This window comes from Ctenopharyngodon idella, chromosome 10 (genome assembly GCF_019924925.1).
Source record: "Ctenopharyngodon idella isolate HZGC_01 chromosome 10, HZGC01, whole genome shotgun sequence".
NCBI classification, from domain to species: Eukaryota; Metazoa; Chordata; class Actinopteri; order Cypriniformes; family Xenocyprididae; genus Ctenopharyngodon; species Ctenopharyngodon idella.
Window position 1 is genome coordinate 13000213 of NC_067229.1, and position 20528 is coordinate 13020740.

At 40.2% G+C, this 20528-nt stretch overlaps 1 protein-coding gene across 10 annotated transcripts in view; it reads left to right on the top strand.

Annotated features, from left to right (window-relative positions):
* nfia (nuclear factor I/A) overlaps positions 1-20528 on the top strand; it is a 167556-nt gene that overhangs the window by 111275 nt on the left and 35753 nt on the right. For 5 of the 10 annotated variants that reach the window (XM_051908655.1, XM_051908654.1, XM_051908660.1 and 2 more), the window contains exons 3-7: positions 652-717; positions 7082-7156; positions 14165-14282; positions 16064-16191; positions 18404-18454. In XM_051908655.1, the coding sequence (XP_051764615.1) occupies positions 652-717; positions 7082-7156; positions 14165-14282; positions 16064-16191; positions 18404-18454 (438 nt within the window). The remainder of the gene's footprint in view (positions 1-651; positions 718-7081; positions 7157-14164; positions 14283-16063; positions 16192-18403; positions 18455-20528) is intronic. The other 5 variants (XM_051908656.1, XM_051908661.1, XM_051908664.1 and 2 more) reach the window with 1 other exon arrangement.

Here is a 20528-nt window from a genome sequence, read left to right on the forward strand (position 1 = left end):
CCTCGGCTGCAAATAGCACACTCAGTGTGAATTCACAGCCCAGGCCCCACTGTCGGTCTGACCTACCAAACCGCGTGCCAAAAGGACATTGGCTAGAGTACAGACAGACCTTTTTATTTCCAATAACTTCCCTTTGTGTCTGAATGCAAGCTGAAACTTACAGTTAGGTCTGTCAATTGATTAATGTAATCAAAATTAATGTCCTAATATTCGCTTTTAAATCACTTTAATTTGATTTATTCATATATTTCATTTATTTACCATATTATTTTTTTTATGTTGCAATGAATCACATTTAACACAGTCATTTAACGCCTAGAAAGACTAAGAATTTTTGCGACTTGTGTAGTTGTCTGTCTGTCTATGCTGGCAGCAGTCAGCTCTATTGAACCGGCAACATGGTGGCCTCTTGCATAAACACATCTGCATAGGGTTTCACCTGCACGGCCAGTGTGCGGTTGGCAGCCAGACTGCACGGTCAGCACAGGCATCCTTGGTACTCTTGTTACTCTGGACTAGACGTTTACTATCTAAGTCTTGAGATTCCAGAAACACAGATTTCAAGAGACTGTCAAGTGCTTGATCTTAATATGGTCATGAAACAGAAGTCTCACTTTCTGACTCTCTCTCTCTTTGTGTGTCTTTCTACAGAAACCGGACAGTCTGAAAGTCCGAACCAGCCCAGTGAAGGCGACATCAAGGACCAGCCAGAAAATGGTGAGTGTACTGCTCACGTTTCCCAACACATCCGGAAATATACATGTACATATCCTGAATGTTATCCAGGTTATTGGAACCATGGCCTAACTTAATACACATTCCTGATCAGTGTGTATTATTCTGAGAATAATTATTAATCATAATCCTAATCAAAATGAAATAAATTTAGCTAATTCTCGTCTGGCTCCATTCTGTTATGGTCCAATCGATTTCTGGCTGAAAAAATAAAGCCCTGCCCCTTTTTCCTCATTGAATATCCTGTTTTACTCATAGTTCTTGTTAGCCAGATAAGCTATAGTGGGAACTATAGAAAAAATATAGATAAATATAAATAATAATATATATTTATATATTTTATTATTGTACAATAATATATATATATATATATATATATATACACACATATAATTTTATATTTAAATAATAAAAATGTAAATAAATTATATATAAATATAAAAATATAGATAAAATCAAGCCACGCCACTTTTTTCCTCATTGTATGTCCTGTTTTACTCATAGTTCTTGTTAGCCACTTTAGCTATAGTGGGAACTGGTTTGCAAACCTTTTGCATGTTGTTTAAAATGCCAAGACTCGCTCTCTCCTCTGAGTAGATCAGCGTGAGTCTGTTTGTGAAAGCCCGAGGTGGGTGATTACTCTTAAGAGGATTGTGTTCACGTAAACTTGTGCGAAAAGTGGCGTCTTTCCAGTGTAGACGGAGAATTGTTCTAAACGGCCTCTTTTAAAACAAACACAGAGAAGCAATTCCGCTGATTTTGTGTGTGTTTACAAATTATTAGCGGACAATGAAAAAGTCTGTGTCGACTGATTTACAGTTTGAGAAAACATAAACATGATGATTGAATGGAAACAGTTGCCTGTTTGCTTGAGTTTAAACAGAGAATGATGTTGAAAAGTCCCGCTTTATCCTCCCACAACCCCCCTCTATCTTTTATGTGTGCGTCCCATAACACTGTATATAAGGCATATTTTCCTCCTAACTTAAAGATTATCGCAGATGTGCGCCATGAAGCTTGAGCTATTATTTCCACGCCCTTGTGTGTGACACCAACGTCGCCCTGTTTACTCAGATTAGAGGATACAGACAGATGAGTGTGTTCATCTCTCTCATCCTGCATGTAGCTGATATTATCTTTTCATCTCTCTCTCTCTCGTTGTTGAACTGAAGATCACCCCGTTGTGCCGATATAGGCTGCACATAATCACTCCACTAATGTCTTTTTTTCATATTTTCTCTCCTGCATAAACTCGCTCCATCTGCTATCTGTTGTATCTGTCGTCCGTGATCTTCGGATTATTTCCAGTTTTGATCCAAAGCAGTATAGGCCAGTCCCAATACAGAATTCCTGTCATCCTATACAATCTGAGAATCAGTACAATCTTTTTAATTCACAAACTGGTCTCAGATCAGCAGCTTGACCTACTTTCTGGAACTAAAAACAAAGTATCCAAACTGTAGTAAAAGACTTCTAACTTTTTTCACTTAAAGAGATATTTCACCAAAAATCATCATCGTCATCATTTACTCACATTTATGATTTTCCATATGTGAGAGCTACAGAAGAAAGGAAAATCATATTTTCAGTTCCAAAGAAAAAACACAGTTATACGGGTTTGAAACAACATGGGGGTGAGCAAATTGATGAATTATTATTTTTCAGTGAACTATCCAATAACTCCTTTCAGTGCCTGTTAAACACTGTCAGACGTAGCCTAAAGCTGTCACAAACTTCCACCTTTTCCCTGTCACCACCTCTATTTCTCCCTCTCCCTCTCCCTCTATTTCTCGTCCCCAATGCAGGAAAACATGACCAACATTTTTTTCCATGGTTTGTTTTTGCTGGTAAACCCTGACCCTTGTGCTCCATGCTACGTGCACTTTCACAAAGCGGGCTGCAGTCTTTCTGGGACGGGGCAGCCGTTGCACAATCCACAGACTATTAGATAAGGCCAGAGGATATCCTCTCCTTTACAAACCCAGGAGAGAGAGTGGGGAGGTAAGAAATCCATAACAGAGATATCAAGAAAATGGAAAAGAATGTGAGAAGGACATTTAATAAAAAATAAAAAAGCTAGTAAAAACGGTTAAATTGTTTAAAGCCTCTCGTAGGCCCTGTTTACAGATAGTTGATAAATGTCAAGTAGTGGATACTTCATCTAAATTTTTTTTTACATTTTTCGGTAACACTTTACAATAAGGTTCATTTGTTAACATTAGTTAATGTATTAACTAACATGAACTAACCATCGGCAATACATTTGTTACTGTATTTACTAATCTTCATTAACGTTAGTTAATGAAAATACAGTTGTTAATTGTTTGTCCATGTTACTTCACACTGCATTAACTAATGTTAACAAGATTTTAATAATGTATTGGTAAATGTTGAAATTACATTAACAAAGATTAATAAATGCTGTATAAGTGCAGTTCATTATTAGTTCATGTTAACTAATGTTAACTAATGAACTTTATTGTAAAGTGTTACCCATTTTTCTTATGTTGTTTTTATTCATAATTAAGGGACCATATCTTGCTCTACCTCTAAAACGACTTTCTGTCTCTGATGACATCATCAAGACCATGTGTGCTATTAGATACTCGCATTCACGTCTGGGTTCATTTTGGTACGTAATGCACACTTTTCACTATATAATCAACTCATGCCAGAATATCCTGTTTTACTCATTTTTGATTTCTTAATACACATCGGTGACTATTATTCTGAGAGTAATAAAAACTCCGTAATTTTAATCAGAAATAAGTAAAATGCTCCACGTCAAGTCACCTTTATTTATATAGCACTTTATACAATACAGATTGTTTCAAAGCAGCTTTACAGTGATAACAATCAACGATGCAAACAGAATTCAATTCTGCTGTAAAGCAGCTCTAAAATGACAATAGTAAACAGTCATTCAGGTGAAATCAGTTCAGTGTTGATTCAGTTCTGTTCAATAACTCTGTTAAGTTAATCAGTTATGAAATGAGTTCAATTCAGCTATAAAGCAGCTCTGGAGAAATCAGTGATGTCATTATCCAGCTAAAGATTTGAAACGACTGTCTTTGATGACATCCAGGCCATGCGTGCCATTAGGTCATGTAAACCAATATCAATTTAGGTATTGTTTTTGCTAACTTGCATTCATGTCTGGCTCTGTTCTGGTATGTAATGAGCACTTTTCACTATCCAATTAATTCCCAAATGATAGAATCAAGCCCCGCCCCTTTTATTATTGAATATCCTGTTTTACTCATTCTTAATTTCTTAATCACATTCCTGATCAGTGCAGGTTATTCTGAGAAAAACACTCTTCGTTATTCTTAATCAGAATGAAATAACTTGCTCTGCCTCTTTCTCAATGACTTTCCGTCTCTGATGACATCACCAAGCAAATAGCAATTTAGTAATTGTTTTAGCGAATTGTTTTCAAGTCTGGCTACATTCTGATACGTAACACACTTTTCATTATCCAATCAATACTCGATGGATAAAATCAAGCACCGCACTTTTGTCTCATTCGAATATCATGTTTTAAAATTGCATCTAAATGGGTTGCAAACCGTAAATAAACTAAAAGTTCATTAAAATGTTGTGGGGTAGTGACCAAATCACCTAAAATCTTGATGTTGAATAAAAAAAAGTTTGTTTTTGTCAATTACCCAGATACAGTATAGGTTTGCTTCCCTTGTGGCCCAGTGTAGTTCCACTCTGTGCTCTTGTTGCTGCGCTGGAGGCTCGTTGAGGTCTCGGTGCTGCTGTGAAAGGCGAGCCCTGGCCCCTCCCTACATGTGTGTGTGCGGCGCTAAAGTGGACACAGCTGGGAGTGATTATCCATGTTGAGATATAGAAGCCCTGCCCCTTCCCTCGCCCCTGCCTCCCTATATGAGGCACTCATGGAAATGCCCTCAGTGAACTCCGGGTGCATATGCTCCCTATACTGGAATTCTAGTGACGAAGGCTCCTTCGTTCGTTCACTCTCTCCCTCCTCAGCTCCATTGCGTCATCCCTCTATTTTCCAAGTAATGGTGCGCCTCACTTCAGCTCTGTATTATTGTTGTTTCACAGTATGTACAGCTGTGTGGAAACTTTGACTTTTTGCCTTTCTCGCTCTCGACCCTGTAGCCCACTGTCCTCGTCGCTTTGTCGTTTTGTAATCTACCTTGACTTCCTGCCATATGTCCTCTAACATACGTCTCCTCTCCTTCTGATACCTCCCTGAACAAACTCTATCTCACTTCTTCTCAATCTCAGGGGCATCTGTGCAGGAATGCTCTCCGGGTCTGCAGTCTTTTAGCTCATGTCAGCACTTTCTCTTGCAATGAGCCGTAGATATTACCCCTCCCTCTGTCCCTCTCTCTATGTCTCTCCTTCTCTCTCTCCCTCTCTCTCTCTCTCTCTCTCTCTCTCTCTCTCTGTTTTTATTATTTATTATTCTGCCCGTCCACATGCTATATGTCTCCTCATCCAGCCGGTCAAGACTAAACTTATTTCTATTGTTGGTTTTATAGCTCGCCAGCCACCGAGCAGCAGAGGAAGTTATTTAATAGCTAACATTACTTCCACTCAAGTTTTGTCTTGTCACCCCTTTCTATACATACAAGGGGGGCATATTCATTATAGCCATGGAGTTTCCCAGTGTGAGCTCTGCTACAGTTTGGTGCAGTAAAGGCTCAGGTATACTTCATTTTCCACGTTTCGCTCTGTCTCACGCCTAGTTGAGCGCGCGAGCCTTTCACAGTATACTCCTTTGGCCGTGAGCGTGAAAAGTCACGTTCTGCGCATGCGCCCTATCTAGTGGACTTTTCAAGTGCTCAAGTCACTTGCACATGCGCTCTTGTACGTGCACAGTCTGTGCAGTCACAAAAATTCAGCTGCATGTGGACGGGGTGTGTAGACAGTGTGTAGAAGTCCACATGAATGGCCCGTTCAAGGCACAAGCAAGAAAAACTTACTGTTCAGAGAGTCAAAGCTAGTACACAGTCTAGTAAATGTTGGCAACCTCTTTAAGTTGTTCTTGACTATGCCGATGAACATAGCGTCATGTGAAAGAAAAATTTCTTGCTTGCGCCGACTGAAAACGCACGAGAAACATCATGAGACAGGAGAGGCTCTCGGATATTGCAGTAGGCTACTGAACATTGGAAGGGCCTATTCATGTGGATTTGCATAAAACAGTTAAAAGCTTTGTCCATCGTGCCTGGTGGACACTGTTTAGCTGTTTTGACACTGTTTAGCCCTTCACAGTGGCATAGCCCTTCACGTATGATGCGCTCCACAAACTTCACGGAAAGGAAACCAGAATGGCAGAAAGCGGCATCCTGTTTTTTTCTTTATTTTACAAAAGTACAATGGTTTGTTTTTATTGTGAGTGTACACAAATAAAACGGAACCATTTCAAATGATGTCTCACTCTTATCTGTATGACCATAAATAACGGAGCAGCTGTATGAGACAAAATCATCTGGTATTGTGCCGATTTATGTTGTGGAAGTCACACTACTACAGTCCAGTGATGAAAAATGGGGGGGAGGGTGGGGATGTAAATGTACCAAACTCGTATCGAATCGTGACCCCAAAACCGAGATACGTTCCGTATTTGCACATTAACATCTTATCCTACAGTTCTTGCTTCTGCAACTGCTGCATTTCTATTGCAATCTAGTTACTTCTAATCTAGTGCATACCGTATGTAGCATTGTAAGCTTGTGTCTAACTTTTGATGAATAACCTTGCCAGTATCAGCAGTTTTTGACACAATATGTCAGAGCAGGTCATTATGGGATATGCAGTCCACACTGACTGCTTTTTTTGATTCTGTGGTGTTGAATGGTAGGAAATTTAGGGTCATCTGGTTGTCTGTGGTTGAATCCGAGGCTGATATGGGTTCCTCCAGAAGAGCAGCAGCCCGCAAGATGTGTGGCAGGTCCTTGCTCAGGCGTAGTCAGCACAATGAACACAGTAATTGTGGTCTGTCTGCTGAAAGAAGCAACCGACTTCTGTCTGCCGCACAAAGAATGTGTTTGACTGAAATACCACCACATATCATATGTAAAAACATATAAGATCATATAATCGTGATTTCTTGGGCTTCCTATGCATCTCTGTTTATGTGTGTGTGCTGCATCGCACCATGCCTCTGCCCCACTGTACTGCAGACACTAATGGGACCAAATCCAGATGTGCTTTACCCTCTGTGTCACTCTAAACACTCCCTATTCCCTTCCCCACTGGGACTGTGTGTGTGTGAGTGTGTTATTGACAGTAAGGTTATCTTTCCTGTATTTTGTCATGTTCATTCCGATAACAGTTTTTCCTCCTCTTTCATTTTGTCTCCTAGGGCACCTTGGCTTCCAGGACAGTTTCGTCACATCAGGTGTCTTCACCGTCTCTGAGCTCGTGCGAGTCTCACAGAGTAAGATCTCCTCAATTTCCTGTCCACTGAAAAAAAAATCCTATTTTTGTCTTATCTATCAGTTAAAATATCTGAAAGTCCTTAAAACAAGATAAATTTACTTGAGAAGCAACCCTACATAAGATACAATATCAATATGAGTGTATTTTGTCTTACTGCAGAGCTTTATTTGTTTTTTTTTTTACCTATAAACAAAATTTAAAAAGACAAAATATGGGTCAGTTAGGTTGATTGAATTTTAATGATTCCAATTCTGCTTATCGATTCCGATTCTTATCGATTCCTAATTTCAATTCCAATAAGGTAAAAAATATATCATTCATATTTATTGAAATTAAGTCTTATTGCAAAATATTTCATTGTAGCTGAACAAAAATCAACAGGCTAAAGAACACTTGCACCAGGAACTCTTGCCTATAGTTTAAAAATACCATAGTAAAAACAACTAGCATAAATAATATAAATTTCAAGCATTATTAAAGACAAGTAAACACTCAGTAATTAGAAAAGAACAAATAAACAAATTAGCAATCGCACAGAAACTGTAATCAAATATAAAATAACACTGCACTTTATAAATAAAATATACATTACAAATATAGTTACAAAAGTTATTCAGTCAGTTATTACACTATTACACTTATTAAAAAAAAAAAAAAAAAATCCAAAATACATAAAATAAATGTGTTGCATCTCATAAATGTATCATATATATATCAAGATTTTCTGATATTTATATTGAAAAACAAGTTAAACTGTTATAATTTCACTTTTAGCATTAAAATCTCAATTGATTGAGTTTTCATGAACATAAAAACATGCCAAGTTAGGTAAGTTCATAAGAAATAAACCTTCAGCTTGGCATTTTTAGGGATGTGAGGTTCTCTTAGACCTGTTTCTCCTGTACATGAGACCAGCAGCAGATTAAAACCACAACATCTGAAGCACCCTTGTTCAAACACCTTAAATTCAGTCCAAAGGTAGGATGAGGCTAGTGATTAACCAGTGTGCTGGAGGAAAGCTTCTCCGGTTTCTCACTGCTGTTTTCTGAACAATGGGCTGAATCCACTATCCCTCCACTCATTAGAAATCGAAACACCAGCGAAATGCAGCAGTCAGCTGAAAGTGCTTCAGTGCAGTGCGGTTCAACAGTACTTGGACTCTCTAAAGTACAAACTAAGTTTTTCTTTTGTGCAGCCTTTTTAATGTCTCTTTTAAAGCTCAGATTTTGTTGTCCGTAAGTAAACTGTACAGTTATGAGGATGCAGTTTTTCAGATGTTATATATTTTAGTAAAGTGAAGAAAGCGAGAAGGCAAGTATTTTCACAACTTGAGAAAACAAACAAGTAGAGCGAGAAAGTAATTCCCAGATTGATAGAGTGATTAAGACAAATTGCAGAAGAAGGAAAGCAGATTTTCCCGAGGAGGCATGTAGCAAGGAGGGAGGATGGGAAGGGAGTAGAAAACGTGACCTTTAAAAATTGCAGACGTCCACGGTGGAGAGTGACAGAGCGCAGCACGATCCATACGTGCCTGTCGATACCCGCTAACAATAGCCGATCCAAAGCGCCTGTCAGCACTCGCTGGAGCCTTCTGATCAAAGGTGCATTGATCACACTCCTTCGTGACCTAATCCCGGGCGAAGGAGAGAAGAAGAGGGTGTCATGGGGCCCGGGCAAAGAGCCCACCGTGGTCTCACCTCACAGTCTGCCTTCAAAAACCCTCAAAGTGCCTGCCAACGCAAAGACAGCGTCTGGAGAAAACAAACATTTGGGTGCCACCACATTCTGGCGGCGTGACAGCAGACGGGAGGAAGGAAATGCAGGGGTCATTGTGAGTCCAGCATGCATGTGTGAGGTGGTGCAAAAGGATGTGATGGATGTGGAAAACGATGAAGGGTATCGGGAGAGAGAGGAAGACAGATATTAAAACTCAGCCAGTACTGTGCTGCATCAGAACTCCTGGCGTATGATGGTAACAAGATTAAGGAATATGCATAATTGATCCAGCTCTGCAGAGAGATTGGCTTTTATCCTAACATCTGTGACACACTGAGAAGAAAAGCAAATGCTGGGTGGCATATGCTGGATGTTCAATTCAAATCAAAGTGTTCTGCTCTCTTTTTCCCATAATTCTCTTTATTCTACTCTCCTCTCCACAGTCCAGTGGCTTTTAGTCGGCAGGGGGTTGCCAATGTGGGTCTAAAGAGCATATTACACTTGAGTCCCACAGGAAGAAGAATTTAGTGAAGTGCTATTCAAAGAAATTCAACACAGGTAATGCATTCTGGGAAATTCTTCCACCCTGGCCCACAAAAGTTGTCAACAAAAACTTTGAATGTTTGCTTGTTTGAATTTTTAAAAAAACATTTGAAACCTTGAAGATAGATAGATAGATGATAGATAGATAGATAGATAGATAGATATGCATTTCCCAGAATGCATTACTTTTGTTGAATTTCGTTCAGTTCTGTAAACCCCCCTTCCTATAATTTCTATTATAATTCCAATTCAAGTTTCTTTGGGCCATGGCCCATTCGTTCAAATTCACACTCGTGAATCAAAAGGGAGCAGTTCTTCAATTCTGAATTTTGCAGTAATTCACAACAGTCCACAAATCACCTCAGCAGAAATTCTTGAAAACTCCACCTCATGTTCACCCTCTGCTGAATGGCGGGAGAGTTGACTGTCTCACCCTCCTGCATCAACCTCTTTCCTTCTTTAATGGGCAATACCATCTAAGAAGTTCAGCAGTCAGCAAAGCCCACAGTTAGCATAAGTCCTCTAACAGGATTGCTCCCGATGGAGTGGCTGTGAATTAAAGTGCTGTATGCATGCACACTCATGACTTTGGTAGCTTTTTGTGGAAGGCACCGAGATGATGCTGTTGATTGAAGTGAATAGGGTAAGTGCACCAGATTGGAAGATGGGTAGAAGAGGTGTACTGAAGTGGCCTGTGAATTGCCCAGAGGAGTTCCGTCGGGGCTTCTGTGTGGGAGCGTCTGGCAGATTTATTTAAGCGAATGGGGAAGGGGTTGAGTGCAGGCTCGTGCCCGTTCGGAAGATGAAAGGTCGTGATATTGAATGGACAACGGTCTGCCTTAGCTCTTCCCTGACTATACACTATGACCTTGGCTTTGTGCACCCATTACACAATTCAGTGGCAGCCCAATCGAATCTGCTTCTGTCGATCAATATCCTATTAAAGCACCACACAAAAAAGGAGAGGAAGGGAACGAGAGAGAGAAGGAGGGGCGGTCGGGAGTAGGGGAGAGCGAAATGAAAGTCTCCATAAAGTTAGCCGCTACAGCTACGTTTTTGTAAATGGAACTCCACATAATTGGCCAGTCGATATCAAGCTGGGGTAATTTCGGAGATTGGGTCCACCTTTCCATATCCTCCTCCCTCCCTCTGCTCCTCCTTCATCAGCTATTCCCTTCTACCTTCTTGAGTCTTACAGTGTCTGTGTTCTTAAACGTTCCCAGGAAGAGCCTCTATTACCTAGAGTTTGTTTTTTCGCTACAGCTGGCCTCTGTATGAAGTCAGACACTGTCACTTCACAGCTTGGCACACCATCAAGCTCAGGTGAGCAAGAGGACTTGTATGTGAGCCAGTTTTACTGTTGCTGCCGCCCACTCAGAGCCTCTCCAGAGGAGATTGCGAGGGCTACAGAAAGAGACAGGAGAGGATACAGGATTAGGATGAGGTTATTGTTATTAGTGCGCCTGCAAGAGCCTCGCAGAAATGTTGGCAAGCAACAAGGCAGTGTGGTCCAGGGGCAGGGACACCTGGAAATCCCTGGGTGAAGGCCGGGCGCTGGCACGCACCATTAAGCCATATGACCGAACAGGGGGAGCAGATGAATTATGGAGTAGGAGAGGGGCCGCCGCGGCAGAGACACTGCCGAGCAGCACCGGTGGGGATACGCCCACCAGTCTTGTCAGCACTGTGCCAACACTGGGCCAAAGCCTGCCAGTGGGCAGTGCCATCTGCAACGAAATACACACACAGGGATTGAATCTTATAAACGCTAACTTGCCGCGAGATGTCCTACATTTTCACGTTAATAAAGTTAAGGATAAAGATGATCATTGATGTACTTTAAGTGACATGTAGTGCACAATGATCATAGCACATAGCTCACTCGTTGCAGGTGTCAGTCGAGCAACCTGCTGATTATTAGTCCTGTTCTTCACAGTGTTTTTAACAGGAGTAGTAATATGCTGAGTCCAGGACTACATTCTCTTCTACTTCTTAACCTCTCTCAACTTGACACCGACCTACAGACTCCACCAGCAAGGTTCCTTCTGCCTTCTCTCCTCATTTGATTTGATGGGAAACTTTACGATGAACGCGTAAGGTCTGGCCCCATGCGAACCTTCTTCTCCAGACTGAGAACTCTGAACCTATGCTGTAGGTCTATAACCACACAGGAGCTGATCCAGCAGAAAACCCCACTGAAGACCTGTCAAAGCTCACCAACTTCAGACCAGCTCTAGATGAGATCCCATCACGCCACAGTCCTCTCGCTCAATAAAGCGATGAGGAGTAAGGCGGAGGCAAGACGGGGTGAACAGACGTCCAGGGTTTTTGAAGTTGATTGCTACTGCCTTTGTTGTCAAATGCTTCAATTTGAAAATCCGGCCTGAACAAAAGCCGATTTTTTTTTTTTTCTCTCTCTTTCTCTTCCTCCTCCCCCTGCTCTTTTCAAATGAATAGCCTCCCCAGCTTTTGTAGATGCTTTAGCGGCCAGTGTTTGGCTGGAGGGGAGGAGTATGTCTGTTTGTGTGTGTATGTTAAGAGGGATTTTCAACCCTTGAGACAAGAGACTACACCAAAAAACCTCTGCCACGTCCAGTAGACTCGGTCACTTTGCTGTCCCAACAACAAACTTCCTGTAACTTGCCGGCCATCAGTCTGAAACCTTTTGCCTGGTTCTCTTTTACTACACTTTTACCTTGCTATCTACAAAACTTACTACATGTTTAAGCAGGGATGCATGATATATCTGTACCGTATTTGTAAATATTAGAGATATTTAATTAATTCAAATTTGTATGTAATTTTAAAAATATTTTTATATTAAGATTTCCTTTTTCTGTCATGTAACAAAATTAAAAATAACCATAATTTTATCATAAATGATAAAATTACCTTTGTGGAAATCCCCCAAGGGAGTTTTTGTCAGGTTTAGCGAACTTGTGTGGCCGATTTTATTTGTCCCCGATGCATAGCTAAGTAAAGCCACACACTGCACTGCCATTCCTCTGCACTAAGTAAATAGAATAGATTGAAACATTTTGCTAATGTACTTTGCGCCCAGCAACTTGAAAGGTAAAGCAGTAAAGATCAGAGAGTGAGAGAGAACAGAAGGGAAAGGAGAGACGAGAGAGAGAGATCAATGCCGGCCTGATAGCCACAGGCTTCATTTGGAATCCTCCAAGCGAAAGCACTTGATAAAGCCTTTAAGAGGTAGAGACTGCGGATTACCTTTATGATTGATTTCCATTCCAGTCAGACAGACTGCAGTGTGGTCATTTTTCTACCCAAACTGCAGCAGCAGGGCCGGCCGCTCTCTGCGCGAGGGCGCGTTTGTGTGTATGTGTGTGTGCGTCGAGGGCCGGCTGAGTTACTGCAGCCCAGTGCCCAGGTTAGCTCTCACACAAATTACTTCACATCCTACTATTAGCCATGCAAATGCAGCCGGCTTTACTGCTCGTCATAAATAATCCGCGCCACCACTTCTATTAGAGCGAAGGACCGCCCCCACCTCCAAAAAAAAAAGTTAACATAAAGAGATGACTCAGAAATTATAGCACTTCCTTTCTCACTTCCTACGTATCCAACTTTTAGCTTGTTGGCTAGTGCACCGGCTCTCTCTCCCTCCCTTGGTCCAACTTGCCCCTTTAGCTGTGTCCTCTTCCAATGTTAATTAGGCAGCCCATTACCGTGTCTATCACAGTCTTCCACGCTGTCGTCCGCCCGACTCCCCACCACCCCCCACCCCCCACACACACATACATACATCTCTCTCTTTACGCCTGGGCCCGGCTTATTAGGTATGCAGGACCAGGGCCGCTCTCTTACACATTCGTGCTGTCCTCATCAAAAAAATAGTGGTCTCAGTCACCATGAATATAAAGAGGCATCACGGCTTTATGTACTGTATGACAAAGGCGTTTGATAGAGCGCTGCTCACCGATGACCTACAGAAAGGGGCAAGGGGGATTTGCAGCTTGTGGCGACTCGCTCTGGAAGGAAAGTTTTGTAACCAGTACAAGTATTTAAGTAATTGTGTGTTAACATTCTTTATATAAGTATCTATCTATCTGTCTGTCTGTCTGTAAGTAGGTCTGTCTGTCTCTGTCTGTCTGTTTCTATCTATCTATCTATCTATCTATCTATCTATCTATCTATCATCTGTTTGTCTGTCTATCTACCTGTCTGTCTGTCTGTCTGTCTGTCTGTCTCTATCTATCTATCTATCTATCTATCTATCGATCTATCTATCATCTGTCTGTCTGTCTCTGTCTGTCTGTCTGTCTGTCTGTCTATCTACAGTTATCTGTTTGTCTATCTGTCTGTCTATCTACAGTTATCTGTCTGTCTATCTATCTGTCTGTCTGTCTGTCTGTCTATCTACAGGTATCTGTCTGTCTGTCTATCTATCTGTCTGTCTATCTGTCTGTCTGTCTATCTATCTGTCTGTCTATCTGTCTGTCTGTCTGTCTATATATCTTTGAATTATTTTTAGCTAGACTAACATAAAAAAAAATGTGTTTGGTGTGAGCTAAATCAGCAGTTTATGATACTGTTGTTGTCAGATTTTATTGTTGACTTGTAATTGAAATGTAAGCTTGCCATACAGCCAAGATGGCTGCTGAGTAAACCAGCTTGCTCCAAAAAGGACTTAGTAAAAGTAGTAAAAGATCTGATGCTTCTGATTGTTCACAGTTATTGACTTTTATTCACAGTTACTGACTTTTGTTCTCTTTTTTGTGTGTGGCAGCGCCCATTGCAGCAGGGACGGGGCCCAACTTCTCGTTGGCAGACTTGGACAGCTCTTCCTACTACAGTATGAGCCCTGGGGCCATGAGGCGCCCCCTACCCAGCACTTCTTCTAGCAGGTACGCACTCAAAAGTCACGCACACACTCTCTCTCTCCTTCACTCGGAGTCTTAATTAATCAGCCGAGGCAGAGATTGATGTGTTGGCTGAGCGTTCGAAGAGGCTGCAGGAGTCTGAGCTACACAAGCTTCCAGCATATGTGTGTCCACCTGGAACCTTCTCCCTCTGCCACCCGCTCAGCCTACAGGCCAGTCATGTGCACACACATACACACACACACACAAACAGAGACACACAGACACTGGTCCCCAATGTTAAATCGCACTACGTGGCACCCCCCCACACGAGGTGTGTAGACAGATGCATGTATGTTTGGACACGTGTGTGTGCACAGCTGAAACGCAGCGTATAAGCGGTCACTGTGATTTCACTGATGGGGCAAATTTCGCTGTCACTTTTACATAACCCAGCATACCTAATCAACAACAAACACAAACGTACATAAACATTTGTGCGAATATGTAACATACACATTTGAGAATACAACAATCATCATGTGTATGTTCATTTTAGTCATTACCATGAAGTACATTTGTTGAATATGACAGAATGCACTCATCAGTAAGTGGACGTTACATTGTTTTTGGCCATCATAAGTGCCTTTGATGCAGAACATTGTAGTTTAAAGCACTAACTCGCAGGCTTTTGAGCCCATGTGTGCACGCTCACATGCATCTGTGTGTGTGTACATGTGTGCGTCTGCCCACATGCTTCAGTGGCCTCTTCAGCCAGGCCTGCCAAAGCAAACATCTGGAATAAGGACCCTGTGTGTGGCTGCATGCTAGAAACTAATTAAGCGATTATGAGTGAAAAACACCAGTAGGCCTTACATTAACAAATAAATGTCAGAGCTCAGCTTACAGCAGATAACTCACACACACATGACCACCAGCCTCCAGTGATTCCTCACTTCTTGAATGTGTGTGTGTGTGTGTGTGTGTGTGTGTGTGTGTGTGTGTGTGTGTGTGTTGTTCATGTTTTGTTTTTTTTATCCCGATGGGGACTTGCACACAGACTCATGGGGACTTGTGTCACCGTGGGGACCTAAATTGAAGTCCCTAATGAGGAAACAAGCTTATAAATCATACAGAATGAGAATGAGTTTTTTTTTTTTGTTGTTTTTGTTGTTTTTGAAAATGTAAAAATGCAGAAAATTTTCTGTGATGGGTAGGTTTAGGGGTAGGGATAGTGTAAGGGAATAGAATATACAGCTGTATGTACAGTATAACAACCATTACATCTATGGGGAGTCCCCACAAAGATAGTAAACCAGACATAATTCTACACTAATTATATCCATTCTAAAAAAAAAATTAAAAAATCTTTTATTGAAACATAACTTTTTTTGCCTCAAATAACCTTTCTGCTGTAAACAAAGCTGTATATATTTATTTTGATGGCTAAGTGTGCCAAATTATTAAATCTTTATCTTGATGCATTAAAACTATCAATATATACATTGTCAACATACATTTCATGAAATATTACAATAAATACATATCATATGTCAATAAATAAATAAATTAATCTCTTTAATAAAAGATGTATTATTTACAGAATAGTGTGGGTGAGGAAAAAACAATGATAATAAATAATATCATAACACTTTTCATTATCCAATCACATCCTAATGGGTAAAATCAAGCCCCGCCCCTAAAATACATCATATTAAGACATTAAATGCTTTCTGAATGCAGATTAATGTTGCCTATATCAGAATGAAATGCATTTGATTTTATTTATCTACTCTCTTTTTATGTCTCTTTTTTTTTTGTCACAGTTCTGCAAAGCGTATCAAATGCATGGAGGATGAGGTGGACAGCCCGGGAGAGGAGTCCTACTACCCAGGTCAGGGACGCTCGCCTGGCAGCGGCAGCCAAGCCAGCAGCTGGCATGAAGTGGAGCCAGGTAACCGTCCACCCTGAAAGCCAGCCTCACACAAACACACACACACACACACATATTCACACTCTCTCACACTGTGGGGTTGCGGGTGGAGAGCGAGTGATCGGATCTGCTGTGTGTGTGTGTGTTTGTGCATCCTGTGGTGTGTGCTGGTTGTGGGACGGCAACAGCTGTGTGGGGATTATTTCTGTTTCTTCTTCTTCTTCTTTTTTTGGGGGAGGGGTTTCAGCATCTCTGATCCGTCTCTACGGGTATGACATTTCGGAGATGGCACCCTCAAACTCAAATGGCACCTCATTTGTTTTTTCTTTTTTAAAGATTTACAGCGCCTGCCCCCCTCAGTCCATCTCAGAAGTTAACCATAGATGGCTTATAGATACAGACTCATTTAACTTCATATCCATGTGTCTACTAATAATGCTAACAATGTATGAAGGGTCCCGTAAGACAGCGTATGTGTGTGGGTTTGAATGTTGAGTGCTGATTCATCCTGGAATGCGTGCAAGTGTCCTATGAACCCCGCCGCATTGCCACAGAGCAGAGGACTGTAAATCTGTCCTGCTCCGAAGCATCTTCAATCAAGACTCGCTCTCCCTCCATATTAGAAACAGACACCGCATAGTGGACAGAGATAGAGCGAAAACATGCATCACATATTATAGCCAGGTCAGGACAGAGCTAAAACAGGGTATGAGTGGGCATGATTAAGAGAATCATTCAAGGAACTGAATGATTCTGATTCCAATTCCACTTAAAGACTCTAGTTCATTAATGATTCATTTACTGATTCTTTTGGTACTTAACAGTTCCAACAGGCATTTAGTACCAGTTCTCGAGCAAATGCAACGAAAGTAATGACTTATGATTCACTATGTCAAAAGGTAATTTGTTAATTACACTGATTACACTGTTAATTACACTTTTTTCACACTTTCCGCAGATTTTTAGAGGAAATCTGGGAAATTTACAATGAATGAATTTTAACTTGATAAATTTAATTAGAAATATAATATTTAAATATTATAGAAAATTCAATTTAATTGTAAATTATATAGTATAGAATATTTTTGTATTTCATCAATATATTAATACAAAAATAAAAAATAAAATAAATTATATAAAATAATGCATCTTGAATTTACATAATTATATTTTATGCTACTTAATATTATATTATTATATTATATTTTTAGATTAATAATATATTTATATGTTTTAAGTATACACATTTCATTTTTTTAACTGATTTCATATATTAACTATTTTAAAATATTTTTATATAATATTATCATAGAAGTATATAACATAAATAATGTTTTAAATATGTATAAAATGTTATAGGAAATATTTATATATAATATTATGGATGAAACGGTATGAAAGTTACACAATGGATTTATTAACTGGTAAGATTTTAAAACATTAATCTCATTAATCTTTTGCAGCGACTTTCTTTTAGCATGTTCTGCAGACAGGGTGACAATGCTCGATTAAGTTTCCCTCAGGACTTTTGTAAAAGCCAAAATTTGACCACACCTCAGATTTGGTCCTCTCAGAAGTATGAAAAATCTCCTGAGCGCTGTCACTGCCTTCCGCCATGTCTTCTCGTACAAAAAACAATGTTGTATGCTGCGCCTGAGTCAGACTGATGCTGGCTTGGCAGGATTTACCGCAAGTTTTCAAAATCGCGATAATCTAACATGTTTTTAATGATAATTAAATTTTAAACAATAATACTAACAACATTAATAACTATGATCAGGACTGTCATATTACATAACATAATTATGAGATCACTATTGTAATAAAAATGAATTCTTTGGGTTTAGTTGCCGTGTTTCAGCGCATTGTTATGGAAAGAGTGCATCCACAACAAGAGTTACAAATTCTGACTAGCACGTAACTTTGTTCTAGTTCACTTGAGCTTTCACGTCATTTTGTGCAGATTTAAGTTGTAATATTATGTTTATGTTGCATAAATATCTGATTAATCTCATAAAGGATGCGTTTGGTTGAGTTGGTTGTGTGTGTGTGTGTGTGTGTGTGTGTAATCTGAGTGTGTGGCTGTCTGGCAGGTTCTAGACACATCATATCTGACATGAATGGTTGAACTGCTAAGGTATTGCACATTTGCTTCTACACCTCTTATTCACCCTGCCTTTTTTGTTCTTTTGTTCCTCCTTGTTTCTTTCTCCTCCTTCCTTGTCTTTCAAAGCTGGATATAAACTGCGTGGCTCGCTAGCTAGTTCGTTCATCTCAAGACAAGGTAAAACTACATCAATGTTGTCACCCTTCATACCTCACCTTCCCTCCCCTCCCAAAAAAAGGAGCTCGTCCATTGTGCTGTCTAGTTTTGTCGTCGTCGTTGTTTCGTATCTTATTTTTTGGTGTTGTTCAATTCAGATGATTTTCTTTCCCCCACCAGCTTTTCCCCCCACAGCCACATTTACCGCAAAAAAAAAGGAACAGAAAAATTCTGAAGAATGTTTCCCGTGAAATGACATGCAACCCCCTGCCCCATGATATCCCTATGATTTGTATGTGTGCATGATGTCATCCACATCCATAAATGGTGCATCTGGAAATGTTGCGTTAACTGGTTAAAGTGACGTGTCTTTGTGTTTTTGAGGACGCAATGTCTAAAGAAGTTGTGATTATTATATTAGGGATGTGCAAAAGTATGTATTTTCAAAACTAGTCGTACAGAAGTCCTCATTTCTGACACATCCCTAACATATTTAAATGTGAAATAAGACAATACAAATGGGAAATATGGAGGAGTGCGATTTAGAGCTGTGTCTGACTATTAAGTGCTTTTCACAGTTGCTTCAGCACCAAGCAAGTGAGAGTCTGTTCCAGTGTGTGTTTGCTCGAATGTGAGAGGGAATGTGTGAGTAAACTAAGAGGGTGAGAGAGAAAGTGAGTGTGATTTGACCTCCGGATCACTCGCTCGTCCATGACAGGATCGCATTTCTCGTCCAATCAGCCGCTTGCATCCATTTTTCAGCCGTGGTGTTGAACATCAAAAAGAGTGTGACATCTCGAGCTCTTGTTATGCCTGCCATCTGTTTGATTTGTATTCCTTTCCATGAATTTACCCCGATTGTGTTGGTTGTGTGTTTGTGTTTATGTATGTGTGTGCGGGCCTCTCCTATCTTTATTTGATAGCGGAGACCTTCGCTATGTGTTAAAATTAGTCAGCCTTTCGAAAGTATGTCCGCGGCAGCAGCATGCTTGTCATTGCTCAGGTAGCGGGTGTCAGGTGATAGGCCGGTGTAGGGACCACGGGGTGACGTCTACCCGTCATTCTGCTCGCCCCACGTAGCCGAGTGTCAGCGCAGATAGAGTACTGCAGTCATAGCCCTCGCCAACTACTCAAAAGCTAAAAATAAAAATGTACAAATGATTTTAACATTCAATTTTAACATTTAACATCCAATAAAAAATTCAGTAATAAAACTCTTGAAAAAAAAAAAGAAAAAGAAAAAAGGGCCAAACCAAAAATGTCAAAATTTTTAGTGGTCTTTTAATGGTCTTAACCATTTTAAGCACAAATCACTGGTCAAGAAAATTAGCAAGAATATCAAATACTGTAGATAAAGTAACTTAGCATGGAATAGCCTTCCAGCTTTTTAATGGCTTTAAACAGTTCATGAATAGTTAAAAAATGTCCACCAGTTCGTTTGAGTTTAATGTGAGACCAAATATTCACTTTAGGGTTCATATCTGTACTCTGACAAAGGCCAAAACTTAAGCCTGAAGAACTTTTTCTCAAGCCACTTCTTGGTTGTCTTTGCAATTTGGGTTGACTTTTGTCTTGTTAATAACATCTGATCATTCCTCTTTAGATAACAATTTTTCTTTTGTGGGAAACAAGCCATTCTGCAATATTCTCCTGTACTCAAAGCATTAAATGACTTTTCTCAGTGAAGTAATTCACCAATAGCAGCAGCTAAAAAGGCTCCCCACACAATGACACCTCTTCCTCCATGCTTCACTGTAGTAGAGGTGCAGTTATTATTATATTTCTCAGCAGATTTTTGAAGACAGCGCTCTGGAGCATCACCGTGCAACTGGTGTTTCATTGTGATTCATCACTCCACACATAGCTTCCCATATTCTGCCAAAAACTTTCTGTCTTTGATGTTTTCCTGAGACAGTAATGGCTTTTTAAGTAGTGCATTTTCTTAAATTTGGCTAATTTCCTGACCAATAGTTTGTGGTTAAGACCATTAAAAGCTTAGTGTTAAGCCATTTTGGGCTTGGAACATTTTTCTGCCCAGGAGTACACACAAGCACACACACACACACACACACACACACACACACACACACACACA